We start from the raw sequence: 16207 nt of genomic DNA on the forward strand, positions 1-16207 counted from the left end.
ATTCCATTTACTTTTACTACTTAAGTATATTTAAAACCAAATACTTTGAGACTTTTACTCAAGTAGTATTTTACTTGGTGACTTTCACTTTTACTTGAGTCATTTTCTATTAAGGTATCTGTACTTTTACTCAAATAAGACAATTTTTCCACCACTGGTTATCTTTTTAATGCGCATGCTGATGTTCAACACTGAATTGATGATTTTCTGCCTCCGCAAGGATCCAGGACGTATAGGAGGGGCTCACTCGAGATGGAGATGGTTTGGCATTCTTACCTCTGCTTGAAAACGCTGGTTGATAACAAGTGTGAAGCGTCAGAGGTCGGGAAGATTGTGAAGCATTAAATACAAATATCTTTTTTTGTTTTTTGTTTTGTTTGAAAATGTAGCCTACTGGCCCAAGCGGGCCATATGGAAGTTTAATTAACTGGCCCTGTGTGCTCGGGAGATGTTGCAGGGCCAGAGGGCATCCCTGAATGTCGAGCCCATGATTAACATACAATAGGGAATAGCCTATGTGGTGGGACTGCCCACGAGCAGGTTTTTCTAGATGTGAGAAAATAACAGGTCCCACTCTACTGTATGTAATGAATGACAGGGCAGTGTGAAAAAGTTGTAATTTGCAAGTTAATGTTAGGCCAACATCTCTTCCTCCTGCAGAGTGTGTTTGAATTCAAAATGAATTGTTTATGCCAAAATACTGGACTGTATTAAATACATAGGCTATATCCGTTATATTGATCATACAGAGAACAAGAGGATATTTACTTTATTGAGCCTTTATTTAACTAGGCAAGTCAGTTAAGAACAAACCAGATGTGGTGTATTGTGTCAGTTTCCAGTGTAGTATGGACATATAGCATCATATTGCATCAGGAATGTGAGGGACTGTTGAGTGGGCGGGGAATGCAACATGAAAGGAGAGCAGTGGAATCCTGAGTTCACAGATACACATGCCTGTGGGTGTTAATGTGCCTGAGTCTGTGTCAGGAGTGTGTGTGTGTGTGTGTGTGTGTGTGTGTGTGTGTGTGTGTGTGTGTGTGTGTGTGTGTGTGTGTGTGTGTGTGTGTGTGTGTGTGTGTGTGTGTGTGTGTGTGTGTGTGTGTGTGTGTGTGTGTGTGTGTGTGTGTGTGTGTGTGTGTGTGTGTGTGCGTCTGTGTATTTTGTGTTTATTTCTGAGTGCGTGAAAGTGTGTCTCTGTATGTGTGTGTGTCTGTGTGTGGCTGCTGATGTGGGTCATTACCCCTTCTTTTCCCCCAGGGGCCAGGAGGAAAGAGAGGAGGGAGGATGGAGGGATGAAGTGGGGGATGGAGGGAATGGGAGAGGGAGGCGGGTTCCCAGGAGAAGAGAGACCTATAAATCACTGTGCTGTCTCTGTGCTGACACCAGGCTTGTCTGCTGGGGGGAGGGGCACTCATAACAACACTGGAGCCTTGTCTCTCTGTCACTCACCCCCATGCTGGGCAGGGGCCATCCCCAGCATGTGGGGGTGGGGGGCATTTGGGGGTACCCAACCCCCCAACGGTTCAATATGATACCTCATTCTATCACTTGTTTTCATTTGAGATGGATGTACTGAAACAGCTTAGTTCTATGTTAAAACTTGATGTGAAATGCATGAATTTACTAACTCTTTTGACTCATCAGATATGCTGCTGTTACTGTTTATTATATATCCTGTTGCCTAGTCACTTTATTCCTACCTATATGTACATACAATATCTACCTCAATTACCTCCTAGCCTGTACCTCTGCACATTAACTCGGTACTGGTACCCCATGTATATAGCCAGATTATTGTTACTCATTGTGTTTTTATTCCTCATGTTATTATTTGTTATATATTTTTCTCTCTGCATTGTTGGGAAGGGCCTTTAAGTAAGCATTTCACTGTTCAAAAGTACGGCTTGCCGTGCGGTAGAAGAGAGAGCCGTCTATGACTGGGGTGGCTGGAGTCTTTGGCAATTTTTAGGGCCTTCCTCTGACACCGCCTGGAATAGATGTCCTGGATGGAAGGAAGCTTGGCCCCAGTGATGTACTGGGCCGTACACACTACCCTCTGTAGTGCCTTGCCGTCGGAGGCCAAGCAGTTGCCATGCCAGGCAGGGATGGTGGTGCAGCTGTAGAATTTTTGAGGATCTGAGGACCCATGCAGGTCTCCCGAGGGGGAATAGGCGTTGTCATGCCATCTTCATGACTGTCTTGGTGCGTTTGGACCATGACAGTTTGTTGGTGATTAGGACATCAAGGAACTTGAAGCTCTCAACCTGCTCCCCTACAGCCCTGTTGATGAGAATGGGGGCATGCTTGGGCCTCCTTTTCCTGTATTCCACAATCATCTCCTTTGTCTTGATCACGTTGAGGGCGAGGTTGTTAACTTGGCAACACACTGCCATGTTTCTGCCCTCCTCCCTATGTTGGTCTACACCTGTTGTTTGCAAAGCATGTGACAAATACTATTCTATTTGGTAAATGTAGCTAGGCAATTGCATGTGTTTTTGCAGACAAAAAACAGGTTGCTGCATCTCCACAATTCCTCATATTCAACCACTCCCTGTTGATGTTTTTTTGGCTGCTGATATTTTCCTGTCCATAAATAGTAGTTTGCCATGCTCTTACTGCTGTGTACAAGTCCATCTCTGTATCAAATGCAGTTCTACAAGTTGTGATTACAAGGGATATTGAAGGTGCGTGACCATGTGTGCATGTATGATATGAAAGGAGTGAGTTGATCATATGGACTAGTTGCTTTTCAACAGGACATTTTCCTAAAAACAAAAGAGCCTCTTCCATAACAATGGTGTGGTGATTGAGGACTTTGAAAGGAGTGCTGTGCTCCAGACCAGACAGCACTGGGATCTGCAGGCCTCAATCAGACCCCAGTTAGTATCACCCCCTCTCTGGGCTGACCTGCCTATAGCATTAATGTGTGTCCTTCACTTCTACCAGATCACATTCTATCATCTATTATTTTGCCTCCTCCAGCACACAACGCACACCCATACATCCTGCTGGCTGCCTGCCTGCCCTACGCTGCCCGCCCTACCCGCCCACCTACTACATGAAACATCTCCAAGCAGAAGCCTGCAATACATTGCATTCCTCACAACTTTTTTTATTCTAATAAATGTGATCCTAGACCCTGGGAGAGAGACCAGCAAGCTGCATTAAAATTCATTGGGAAAATATTGCAATAAAATCTCTCTCTCCCTCCCCTTCCCCGTTTCTCTCTCTCTCTCCCCCTCCCCATTTCTCTCTCTCCCCCTCCCCATTTCTCTCTCTCTCACCCTCCCCATTTCTCTCTCTCTCTCTTTCACTCTATTTTTCTACCACCCTTGGGCACTCTCTTTCATTCAATCTCTAACTCTCACACTGGCTCCTCTTTCTTAGCATCCCCCGCTGTCCTTCATCCCTCTCTCTCTCCCTCTCTCTCTCTCACACTCTGTATTTTCCAACTCCACCCCTGGCAGATTGTGATTTCCACTGTCAGAAAATTGCTTTTTCAATATCTGTCTCTCTAATTATGAGGCCTGCTAAAGGGGTCGTGCCACCAGAATACCAATAAATGTCTCTGAATTTTTCTTCTTTTAAATGCTATTTTTGATTCTTTAAAGTTTAAAGGAACAAACAATACATACTGAAATATGCAGGTGCTTGGCTATAATCACCATTGTATTACTCACTGGATCATCAAGAGTGCAAGTCTCAATGCTGTGTTGTTTTCAAATCAGCAACAACAAAAATGGCAGTGTGTTTTAAAAACATTTTTAAAGCTTACAGCTATAGCTTTCCTTCTGTACCATACTTGCAATATTAACTAATTATGAGATTAAATACATTTGTTTGTGAGGTGGGATGCTCTCTTTACTCATGTTCATTGTTTATTTCAGATGTCCAAAAGTGAACATTACTCAGATTTAGAATATAATTTTATCATAGGGCCTGACAATATATAAAATATATATAAAAATATATACTAAAAAATATGTAAATATAAATATATATATATATATATATATGCAACATTCAACATTCAAGATTTGTGCACCGATATACGATTTGTGGGAAGAGGAAATAAACTTTATAGACACTGTTCTGTAGGTCTACCACAACTTCATCACTATCACGTCTAAAGGGTTAAATTGTCCTCTCAGCGGGTTCAGACTACTTGATTGACGTTTGGAGCACTGTAATACCAGCATCCTCCAATAAACAAACGGTCGGTGTCCCCCACGTGGGTGTTCGGATTACTCATTGGTTACTTTCACCAGCGTTAATTGTGACTGGGTCGAGCCCCACGTGGAGATTTCATTCAATTGTTGAACAATTCCATTGTAGGCTACACGTAGTGTATATACAATTATAACATGGTTAATGTAGGAATCTCACATATATATATTGTTTAAGTACAAAGCGGGCTTCATTTGCATGGCTACACGAATGAACGAACTGAGTAGAAAATGTACACGCATGGTGAGAAAATTAACAAGGGTGTTTACTTTACTAATATCATTAGACTATTTATACAAGAGCAATTGGCAAACTGTATGTCATTGGTCTGAAATGTTTTAACACCAGCAAACAGATTTGGCCTTCTTTCATTAGAGTGGGTAGGCTAGATGCGTTGTTCATAAATAAGGACAGAAAGGCGAAACCTTAGCTCCAGTCCTATGCTGGCTTGATCAACGAGAATAGCGAGATACTCCCTTCTCATTCTGTCTAGCAAATGTCCCTTTAGTTTCTCTCTCAAGAAAACAAGTCAGCTATGTCTTGAAGATCAGGCGAGGACCAGAAAAGAAGGTGGGAGTGTGAGGAGAGCAGTGTTGTAAAGGAGAAGGGCGACGAACGAGACAAAAGAGGCTGCGGCTGCATTGAATGTGGTGGTGTCCGACTCAGAACCCACATAGTACAACCTAGCCACATTCGCTTTTTATTCTAGGTGAGAATACACCGGGGAGGGGAGTATTTACGAGAAGAAAAGGTGCCATTTTACTCATTCGAAGTGCGTAGTCACGAGGCCTCTAAACATTTAGTCGTGGACTGGGTGCATCTTTACTACATCGAATGTTATTTGTCTGTGGGTTGAACATAGACCAGAACAAAGGGAGTCTTGAGCAAGGAATTAGCGAGCCGAGACTAGCTTTGTCATTACTGCCTCTGAAACCAAGCCAAATGCGTCTCTGAAACCGACAATATAACGTCTTCTCCATTTCTGTCCTTTTTTTGCCCATAAGAGAGGAAGAAGATTTTTTTTAAAGAATTCGGCGCCCAGAATGTTTCCTCAAAACCGACCTCCGGTAAGTACGATTAGCATGTAACGTTCGGTAATTGTTCTGTTGGAGCGATACTTTAAAACCTCAGCGATCTATACATTATTATCTAACCTTTCTCTGTCTATTGAAGTAAGTTTATTTGAAATCAAGGAAACAACTTGAGCAATAATGTATACAGAGGTAGGGCCATAAACTTGCTACATGATTTATTGTTCCATTTTTATCTCTGTCATTGTATCTATGCTATTTGTATCCGGAATTCCTTTGTGATCATGTTGGTCAAAAAGTAACACATGCTACAACATTGCAAACGACGAGCGGTGTAAACTCAATCCAATATGGGTCTGTTATAAACAGAGGGGATTTATACCGTCAGAATCTGGCAAAACAAGAATTTTAGGGAAACTCATGTGCAAATTCTGGTCTCCTGTTGTTGGTATAACTTTAAAGTGTCAAATTAGAACATCCAACCTCGAGTTATCCAAATGGTAGGCTGTATTGCCCTAGATGATGGAGTGATCTAGGTTTGTTTGTCCTTTACACACTCGGCAGTCTATTTGAGGGGTGAGTCAACTTTAGGCAAGGGTTTGGGTTGTTTATTTAACTAGGCAAGTCAGTTAAGAACACATTTTTATTTACAATGACGACCTTGGAACAGTGGGTTAACGGCAGGTAGCGTAGTAGTTAGAGAGTTGGACTAGTAACCGAAAAGTTGCAAGATCAAATCCCAGCTGACAAGGTACAACAACTCTGTCGTTCTGCCCCAGAACAAGGCAGTTAACCCACTGTTCCTAGGCTGACATTGAAAAAATAATTAGTTCTTAATTAACTGACCTGCCTAGTTAAATAAAAAAAACTACAGATTTTACCTTGCCAGCTCGGGGATTTGAGAAATTACTAACAAATTAAAAGCGGAAATTTCTTGAGTCAAGTATTTATCTCCTTTGTTATGGGAAGCCTAAATACGTTCAGGAGCAATGTGCTTAACCAATAAGTTGAATGGACTCATTCTGTGTTCAATGGTGGTGGTTAACATGATTTTTGAATGACTACCCCATCTCTGTACCCCACACATACAATTAGCTGTAAGGTACCTCAACCGAGTACTGAATTTCTAGCACAGATTCAACCACAAAGACCAGGGAACTGTACTTTTTGTCCTGAATACAAATAATTATGTTTGGGGCAAATCCAACACATCACTGAGTACCACTCTTCATATTTTCATGCATGGTGGTGGTTGCATCATGTTATGGGTATGCTTGTCATTGGCAAGGACTAGGGAGTGATTTTTTTTGTATAAAAATAAATGGAATACAGCTATAAACACAGGAAAAATCCTAAATAATACCTGGTTGTCTGATTTCAGCCCCTAGGAGATGAAGTCACCTTTTTAGCAGGACAATAACTTTAAACACAATACCAAATCTACACTGGAGTTGCTTATCAAGACAGTGTTGAATGTTCCTGAGTGGTTTAGATCAGTTTTGATTTAAAATGGCTGACTTGAAAATGGCTGTCTAGCAGTGATAAACAATCAACTTGACAGTGCTTGAAGAATTTTGAAAAGAACAATGGGCAAATATTGTACAGTCCAGGTGTGCAAAGCTCTTAGAGATTTACCCCGAAAGACTCTCAGCTGTTGTCACTGCCAGGTGCTTCTATAAAATATTGACTCAGGTGTGAATACTTCTGTAAATTTCATTTCTGTATTTAATTCGCATTACATTTACTTATCATTTCTAAAAGCATGTTTTCACTTTGTCATTATGGGGTATTGTGTGTAGATGGGTGAGAGAACATATATTTAATCCATTTTTGAATTCAGGCAACAATGTGGAATAATTCAAGGTGTACTTTCTGATGGCTAGCACCAGACATTACACTGTTTTTAATCAATAAAACCGTGTACATATTTGAAAGTAGTTGAATTGGGTTAAAATGGATTCTACTAGTAATTTTTTAATTTATTTATGCCACTTCCTGAGAGGAAATTCTACCTCTTCAGGTTCTCTCCATACCATGCCCATAGTACCCTGACAGAAGAGTGAGGGGGCTCTAAACAAACTTAATGTGCCCTCACCCCAGCCAGCTGTAGGACTAAAGGGAGAACAGAACAGAACGTGGCGCTGTGGTTACAGCTCTTAACCCAATCCATCTCATCCAACAACTCTACACTGCATCCCCTGGGGAGCTAGCTACCAACCACAGCTCGAATGTATGGTTATGCATCCTGGAGGGAGAGGGGCGCTGGGTTGGGAAAGAAAGCACAGATTCTGTTTCATTTTAACCACAACAGGCTTGAAACACTGAAAGCCTGTCTCCAAAGTCATTGGCTTTCATTAAAGTATGTTTGGAAGACTCAGGGTACAATTTATGAAACTATACTGAACAAAAATATAAACGCAACAATTTCAACGATTTTTCTGAGTTACAGTACATATAAGGAAATCAGTCAATTGAAATAAATAAATTAGACCCTAATCTATGGATTTCACAACTGGGCAGAGGTGCAGCCATGGGTGGGCCTGGAAGCCCACCCACTGGGAAGCCAGGCCCAGCCAATCAGAATGAGTTTTTCCCTACAAAAGGGCTGTATTACAGACAAATACTCCTCAGTTTCATCAGCTGTCCGGGTGCTGGTCTCCGATAATCCCGTAGGTGAAGAAGCCAGATGTGGAGTTCCTGGGCTGGTGTGGTTACATGTGTTCTGTGGTTGTGAGGCTGGTGGACGTACTGCCAAATTCTCTAAAACGACGTTGTAGGCAGCTTATGGTATAGAAATGAACATTCAATTCTCTAGCAACAGCTCTGTTGGACATTCCTGCAGTCAGCATGCCAATAACACACTCCCTCAACTTGAGACATCTGTGGCATTGTGCTGTGTGTCAAAACCACATTTTAGAGTGGCCTTTTGTCCCCAGCACAAGGTGCACCTGTGTAATGATCATGCTGTTTAATCAGCTTCTTGATATACCTCATCCTTCATGTGGATGGATTTTCTTGGCAAATGAGAAATGTTCACTAACATGGATGTAAACAAATTTGTGCACCAAATTTGAGAGAAATAAGCTTTATGTGCATATGGAACATTTCTGGGCTATTTCATATCATGAAACATGGGACCAACATTTTACAGTGCCTTGCGAAAGTATTCGGCCCCCTTGAACTTTGTGACCTTTTGCCACATTTCAGGCTTCAAACATAAAGATATAAAACTGTATTTTTTTGTGAAGAATCAACAACAAGTGGGACACAATCACGACATTTATTGGATATTTCAAACTTTTTTAACAAATCAAAAACTGAAAAATTGGGCGTGCAAAATTATTCAGCCCCTTTACTTTCAGTGCAGCAAACTCTCTCCAGAAGTTCAGTGAGGATCTCTGAATGATCCAATGTTGACCTAAATGACTAATGATGATAAATACAATCCACCTGTGTGTAATCAAGTCTCCGTATAAATGCACCTGCACTGTGATAGTCTCAGAGGTCCGTTAAAAGCGCAGAGAGCATCATGAAGAACAAGGAACACACCAGGCAGGTCCGAGATACTGTTGTGAAGAAGTTTAAAGCCGGATTTGGATACAAAAAGATTTCCCAAGCTTTAAACATCCCAAGGAGCACTGTGCAAGCGATAATATTGAAATGGAAGGAGTATCAGACCACTGCAAATCTACCAAGACCTGGCCGTCCCTCTAAACTTTCAGCTCATACAAGGAGAAGACTGATCAGAGATGCAGCCAAGAGGCCCATGATCACTCTGGATGAACTGCAGAGATCTACAGCTGAGGTGGGAGACTCTGTCCATAGGACAACAATCAGTCGTATATTGCACAAATCTGGCCTTTATGGAAGAGTGGCAAGAAGAAAGCCATTTCTTAAAGATATCCATAAAAAGTGTTGTTTAAAGTTTGCCACACGCCACCTGGGAGACACACCAAACATGTGGAAGAAGGTGCTCTGGTCAGATGAAACCAAAATTGAACTTTTTGGCAACAATGCAAAACGTTATGTTTGGCGTAAAAGCAACACAGCTGAACACACCATCCCCAAGCAAAATCTACAATGGAATGGTTCAAAAATAAACATATCCAGGTGTTCGAATGGCCAAGTCAAAGTCCAGACCTGAATCCAATTGAGAATCTGTGGAAAGAACTGAAAACTGCTGTTCACAAATGCTCTCCATCCAACCTCACTGAGCTCGAGCTGTTTTGCAAGGAGGAATGGGGAAAAATTTCAGTCTCTCGATGTGCAAAACTGATAGAGACATACCCCAAGCGACTTACAGCTGTAATCGCAGCAAAAGGTGGCGCTACAAAGTATTAACTTAAGGGGGCTGAATAATTTTGCACGCCCAATTTTTCAGTTTTAGATTTGTTAAAGTTTGAAATATCCAATAAATGTCGTTTCACTTCATGATTGTGTCCCACTTGTTGTTGATTCTTCACAAAAAAATAGTTTTATATCTTTATGTTTGAAGCCTGAAATGTGGCAAAAGGTCGCAAAGTTCAAGGGGGCCGAATACTTTTGCAAGGCACTGTACATGTTGCGTTTATATTTTTGTTCAGTGTATATATAATCCTTTATGGAACTTTGTTTGTCAAGTTTCCTTTTAATGTGAAAAGCATGGTAGAGTGAGTATAATGTACTGAGTATACATTTTACCTGGTCAGTCTGTCATGGAAAGAGCAGATGTTCCTAATGTTGTGTACTCACTGTATATGTAACAGAATATAGATCCAGAAATCTGCTCTTGCTAGAGTCGTTCTTATGATTTATTTGACTTTTTTCAAAATGTTGGGAAGCCATACAATGAATGAAGTTCAATTAATGTTTAGGTAAACACCTGACATGCAGATGTGTGAAACATATTTCCTCATTTTTGTTACATAGCAGTGAGACATTTATTTGATAACATTTTGCTGTGGCAGGCAGACTGCTTAGTATAGCCTGACCAAGGAGACCAGCTCCACCTTACAGTTCTTGGAAATCAGCATAATGCGGACTAGTAGTAGATGTGTCAGCACTGCTGTTCTCAATGCTTAGCATCCAGTTCCATTTACCGGTAGCGTTTGCCGGCCAAGAGTACTTAGCACCTCTGAGCAGAGTGCTGGACGTAATTTGCAAACCGATTCTACATGTAGAATCGCACGACAATGTCGGCAGTAAGACGTCCACCAGAGTCAGCTCACCGAACCAAACTCTGCTTATGGAAATGCACCACACTACACAGGTCTGGCTGTAGAGTGTACATCTACAATCACACCTAATGATTAAGAGTTCTGTTTGTACATGCATCCATTCCACCCCCACCCCCCTGTTCCTCTGAGGTCCAGTAATGCCAGCAGGCTCCTGGAGCTCCGTTGGCCCAGTCAGCAGACCCTCCTGCTTTCCCATCAGACCCCGATTGATCCAGGACTCCCACTGGGCTGATTCTGGACAGGTCCACTTCAGCAGCACTGGGGAGTGATGGGCTGGGAGGGAAGCGCCGGGGAGTGATGGGCTGGGAGGGAAGCGCCGGGGAGTGATGGGCTGGGAGGGAAGCGCCGGGTAGTGATGGGCTGGGAGGGAAGCGCCGGGTAGTGATGGGCTGGGAGGGAAGCGCCGGGTAGTGATGGGCTGGGAGGGAAGCGCCGGGGAGTGATGGGCTGGGAGGGAAGCGCCGGGGAGTGATGGGCTGGGAGGGAAGCGCCGGGGAGTGATGGGCTGGGAGGGAAGCGCCGGGGAGTGATGGGCTGGGAGGGAAGCGCCGGGTAGTGATGGGCTGGGAGGGAGGCGCCGGGTAGTGACGGGCTGGGAGGGAAGCGCCGGGGAGTGACGGGCAATGAGGGAAGCGCAGGGGGGTGACGGGCTATGAGGGAAGCGCCGGGGGGTGACGGGCAATGAGGGAAGCGCCGGGGAGTGATGGGCTAGGAGGGAAGCGCAGGGGAGTGATGGGCTAGGAGGGAAGCGCCGGGTAGTGATGGGCAATGAGGGAAGCGCCGGGGAGTGATGGGCTAGGAGGGAAGCGCCAGGTAACCCAGCTTGCTTAGCTCTTCATTTCCAGTGTTCGATTAGATGGCCGCCTGCCTGCCAGAGGAGAGGTTTTTGGGCAAGGTTTAAACCAGCTCTGGAGGTGTGGCGCTTAAGTCTGAGCCATGGAAAGAACAAACCGGCTGTGGGTGGGTTACCTAATAAAGGAAGGTACTTACAGCAATTAACACAGCTGACAACCAAACAGTTATGCACCGCCTATATACACTGACAGCGGGGACATTTGAATAACAAGCTTTCAGGAGCGAGGGGGAAAAAGAAAGGTGTAGCGCAAATGAAAGTGGTGCCTAGCAGCCCTCCCCTTAGAGAGAACTGGGGCATTTCTCTCTCATTCACTCCCACATCACAGCAGAGAGATCCTGGCGCTTGTGATCAATTGTGTGCGTGTGTTTGTCTATGTGTATTTGTGTGCGCGTGCGTGCACGCCATCCACCCACAGAGGTGCTTTAAAATGCAAATAACTGGTTTGTTGACTATCGTATTTGAATAATTTGATATGAGGCTTGAACTTCAAAAGCTTTCTGCAAGGACAATATATTGCCATGTTTCACAGTTGTTTAAATCAGTAGGGGAATGCTTGGGTGAGAGTGGAGGGGGGCAGGGGGCTGTTACTCTTCTATGGTTCTCCAGCTGGGGGCTGGGGATAGGTCTGCCGTGCCCTCCTTCCCACTACTGTGTCCCCAGAGACGGGCAGGCAGACAGGCAGGTAGTGCCCCAGCAGTGAGGGAGCATGGTGGCTGTTTACTCGGAACAATCGGCTCTGTGGGAAGGCACAGTGTAATTAGCAGGATGGTTTGTTGGCTAGATTGGTTCCCAGTTCTTATGCTGTTGGAGACTGGGAGAAGACTGCTTGGCATAGAACTGCAGGTAACATAAAGGACTGAAGTCTTCAAGGGGCTTCACCTTTTGTGTGTGTGTGTGGGCGTGTTGCGTCGTGTGTGTTTTGGGGAGAATCAAGGGATGTGAGGTCATAGTGGTTTAGTGCTATTTGGTTTAATTAGAAGGAGTAAAAGGAAAACAACATTGATTGCATGCAGGGAATGCCACACCCACTGTTCCTTAGAGGGTGTGTGTCTGTGCATGTCTGTCTCTGTGTGTGCATGTCTCGCGCTCTCTCTCTGTTTGTTTGTGTGTGTGTTAACATGTAGGACTTTAATAGCAGCCAGACTCTCTATATGAAGCATCAGTCATTTGCAGCAGCAGGTTGTGTGTGCTGCCCAGCCTAGCCCAGCACCTAGCGGCTGTCTTCCCTGGCTGGGGTGTCCCTGTAGGCCTTCCTCCAGCCTATTTTATAGGCCCATTAAAGACAACTTAGGCCTGATTAGAGCCATTACTGTCCCGGGATGCCTCTTCACCTCTTCTCCTTTCCACCACTACTGCTCCCAGCTGGGGCCTGATTTAATCACTACAATGTATTCCTTGCTGAGCTGGACCAGGGCAGATTACCAGGGGACTCAGGGAGGAAGGCTGCTATCTGATCAGCCACCTGACTGCCTATGGTTCCTTTACCCTGATGGTGCTCTCTAGCCTCTGGCTCTTCATGGCACGGTGGAATATGGCTGTTTGGAGCTTGGCACATTCCCTGACTTCCTATAGGGACAAACAGGATTAGTTGGAGTATTGTACTTGAGAGTTGAGTACATTTTTGAGTCCTATCTGGCTGGATGCCTGGGTGGGTGATTGGGTAATCCAATGGTGATCAGGTCAGCAGTGTGACCTCTGACATCACACACTAAACCAGAGCAGCTGACCAGTGAGGTAGAGGGATCAGTGAGTCATCTGACTGACAGCTAATGCGAGGGTCTGCTCTGCAGCATTCCACTCTTTCATATTGTTGTTTCTGTGAGGGGCCACAGGGGTCTGCTGTGTACCTGCAGGCACCTATTCTGACGTTGGCCTGAATCATAACAGCACCTGGGCATCAGAGCCAGAATGGCTGATGTTAGCAGAAGCCCAGGCAGCAGTTTCCTCTGTCTTCATAAATCTCCCCCATCACCGAACTCAACTACTGGGTCAGCCTCAATCCCACACTCCCCATTTCTGTCTCAAAAAGGCTCTCTGCACCTGTTCTCCAGCGCGCGCGCATACACACTGAGGTGAAAAACAAGAAAACAGGGAGTGGAAGGTGGAGAGAGAAGGGCAGAATTATTCCCCTCCCCCTCCTTACCTCCCTCGCCTCCTACAAAATGGCCTTGGCGCTCTTGTTCCTGAGGCGCCTTTCTCTGGCCTGTGAAGAGTAATTGGTGTGTGTGTGTGTGAGAGCGAGGGAGTCTGTGTGCCCCTGCCTGTGCTCAGGAAGAGGATCTGGCCAGCAGATTGAGTTGGAGCGCAGGCAGCCAGGCAAGCAGGCAGGGGAGAGGAGCTCGTTAGAGGCTGGAACAATGAGCAGCCCCTCTCTTGAACCTCAGTGGACCTGAGGGGTGTACTACGATTTAAGCTAGATCTACTCTGGGTTTTCTAAAGCTTGCCGGCTTCAGTTAGCTTCACATTCCAGCTCTGGCTTCATCCTTACTATGACGATGAATATATATTGTCTGCCTATGTCATACTAACCCACACCTGCTTTTAGCGGTGCTGTGCAGATCCACAGTGCAGTCACATGCAGGACCGAGCGCTGAGTTCCATATGTCCTCTCTCTTGACCTCTCCCTTCTCCAGTTTCCCCCTCCACCAGGGAATCCAGCAGAACGAACAAGCGATCTACTTAATGTGACTAATGTCACTTTATAAACCAATAACATTTTTCTGCATAGGGCCCATGAGTGGAGCTATACCCACTCAATTATTTCCTCTAGACACACACACACACACACACACACACACACACACCACTTCTGTTCTCATTAAAGAGAGCAGTGGTGTGAACGGCCTGTCGTATATCCTTCAATGTAGCTTTAGCACCAGGGCGGAGGGGTGGGCCTCCATTGACAGAGACCGAGACAGACAGACAGTCGCTAGCCCAAGGTCCGGCCCATTGTCTGGCTGTCCTGCAGCATTACCTCTGAGGCCCTGCTAACTAATTGCTCGAAGCCCCGCAGAGAGGGACCAGAGAGGAGGGCCAGGCTACCGGGGGTGCTACTCCAGAGAGGGGAGGGCCAGGCTACCGGGGGTGCTACTCCAGAGAGGGGAGGGCCAGGCTACCGGGGGTGCTACTCCAGAGAGCGGAGGGCCAGGCTACCGGGGGTGCTACTCCAGAGAGAGGAGGGCCAGGCTACCGGGGGTGCTACTCCTGATGGGGTCCTAGCTATTCTCCCTCTCTCCTTCCTTCCTTTCAACCCAGACTTAATATTAAACAAGTGTCTTAATTTGGTCAAGAGCCCCTTGTTCTCCCCTCCCTCCCGGTTCCCCTCACACATCTGGCCCTGACACTTTTTTTTGTCCCATCACAATGGTTCCTGTCTCCCCTGGCCTCTCCTGGTTTCCCGACAGTCTCACCCCCCCCCCCCCCCCCCTCTCTGTGCTTACACCCCTCCGAGTCTTTCAGCTTTGTTCTTCAGCTCCAGGAAACTCATCATGGTTCTCCAGCTCACAACAACTGTTCCCCATGCATACAATCACATCTCTCATAGGACCCACACACAGAGATGACTAGTGTTGGGCATACATCTGGTATTAGAGTCATACATGAAGGACGTTGACCTGACTTGGAATGTAAACACGCAGTGATAAAACGTGTACAGGTATAACATTATTATCAAATCACCACAAAACATACTGGTTATGTACAGGTAACTGACAAATTAATGGAAACATTTGAGTAAATGAAACATACAAAGTATATTGAAAGCTGGTGCTTCCACACAGGAGTGATTCCTGAGTTGATTAATCAATTAACATCCCGTCATGCATAAAAATGCTGCAACCACGGGAATGGTTTGATGAGTATTTTTTTTAAATTTATTTTACTAGGCAAGAACAAATTAACAAATTAAGAACAAATTCTTATTTTCAATGACGGCCTAGGAACAGTGCCTGTTCAGGGGCAGAACGACAGATTTTGTACCTTGTCAGCTTGGGGATTTGAACTTGCAACCTTTCGGTTACTAGTCCTATGCTCTAACCACTAGGCTACCCTGCCGCCCCAATGAAAACGATGTAAACCATATGCCATGGCCGTCTGTCACCAGATCTCAACCCAGTTGAACACACAGTTGAACACACTATTTTCCACCATCAATAAAACACCAAATTCTAGAATTTGTTGTCTAAGAATAGTGTTGCATCCTTCCGATAGAGTTACAGAATCTATGTCAAGGTGCATTGAAGCTGTTCTGGCTCATGGTGGCCCAATGCCCTATTAAGAAACTTTATGTTGGTGTATCGTTTATTTTGTCAGTGACCTGTATATAGAGTCTGAAAGATGTTCACACTTTTGACAAGATATGCTCACAGTGCTTATTGTCTTTCTGCGTAGGCACCTCTCCAGCCACCCCCTGGGTCTTCAGCGTCTGCGGCGGCAGCTGCAGCCTCGGGAGCCCCCCAGGCCCTAAAGCTCACCTACCCAGAGACCCTGGACCGCATCAAGGAGGAGTTCCAGTTCCTCCAGACCCAGTACCACAGGTACACAACCTCCCCTAGTACCCAACTCAACACGCCAGCCTTTTCGCTCTCTCTGTGTGCGTGTTTGTTTATGTGCTAGTTTACAGCTTATGTAGCTCACAGGGGCCACGAGGGTTTGGAGAGCTGCTTAACATCTTATTAGGCTACCATGACCAGAGGCAGGAGTGGGTTGGTTATATACTAGAGCTGTTGTAGAACGCCCACTTGACCCAACCTCAGCTTGTACTGAGGGGGAGGAAGAGGGAGGAGAAGTGAGAGAGTACATTGGAGAAACGGGCCACGGAAAGGAAACGGGGAAAACCACAACAATGGATGGAGGCTCACAGGCTTTCTTCATCC

At 45.2% G+C, this 16207-nt stretch overlaps 1 protein-coding gene across 12 annotated transcripts in view; it reads left to right on the plus strand.

Annotated features, from left to right (window-relative positions):
- Positions 1-4352: 4352 nt before the first annotated feature.
- LOC110521463 (transducin-like enhancer protein 1) overlaps positions 4353-16207 on the plus strand; it is a 45127-nt gene continuing 33272 nt past the window's right edge. For 4 of the 12 annotated variants that reach the window (XM_036968870.2, XM_090231378.1, XM_090231379.1 and 1 more), the window contains exons 1-3: positions 4366-4473; positions 5235-5297; positions 15723-15868. In XM_036968870.2, coding sequence (XP_036824765.2) covers positions 4429-4473; positions 5235-5297; positions 15723-15868 — 254 coding nt within the window. In that variant the 5' untranslated portion in view covers positions 4366-4428. Of the gene's footprint in view, positions 4474-4638; positions 4940-5234; positions 5298-15722; positions 15869-16207 lie in introns of those variants that run through there. The other 8 variants (XM_090231381.1, XM_090231380.1, XM_090231385.1 and 5 more) reach the window with 6 other exon arrangements.

This window comes from Oncorhynchus mykiss, chromosome 4 (assembly GCF_057628025.1).
Source record: "Oncorhynchus mykiss isolate SJ-2025 chromosome 4, ASM5762802v1, whole genome shotgun sequence".
NCBI classification, from domain to species: Eukaryota; Metazoa; Chordata; class Actinopteri; order Salmoniformes; family Salmonidae; genus Oncorhynchus; species Oncorhynchus mykiss.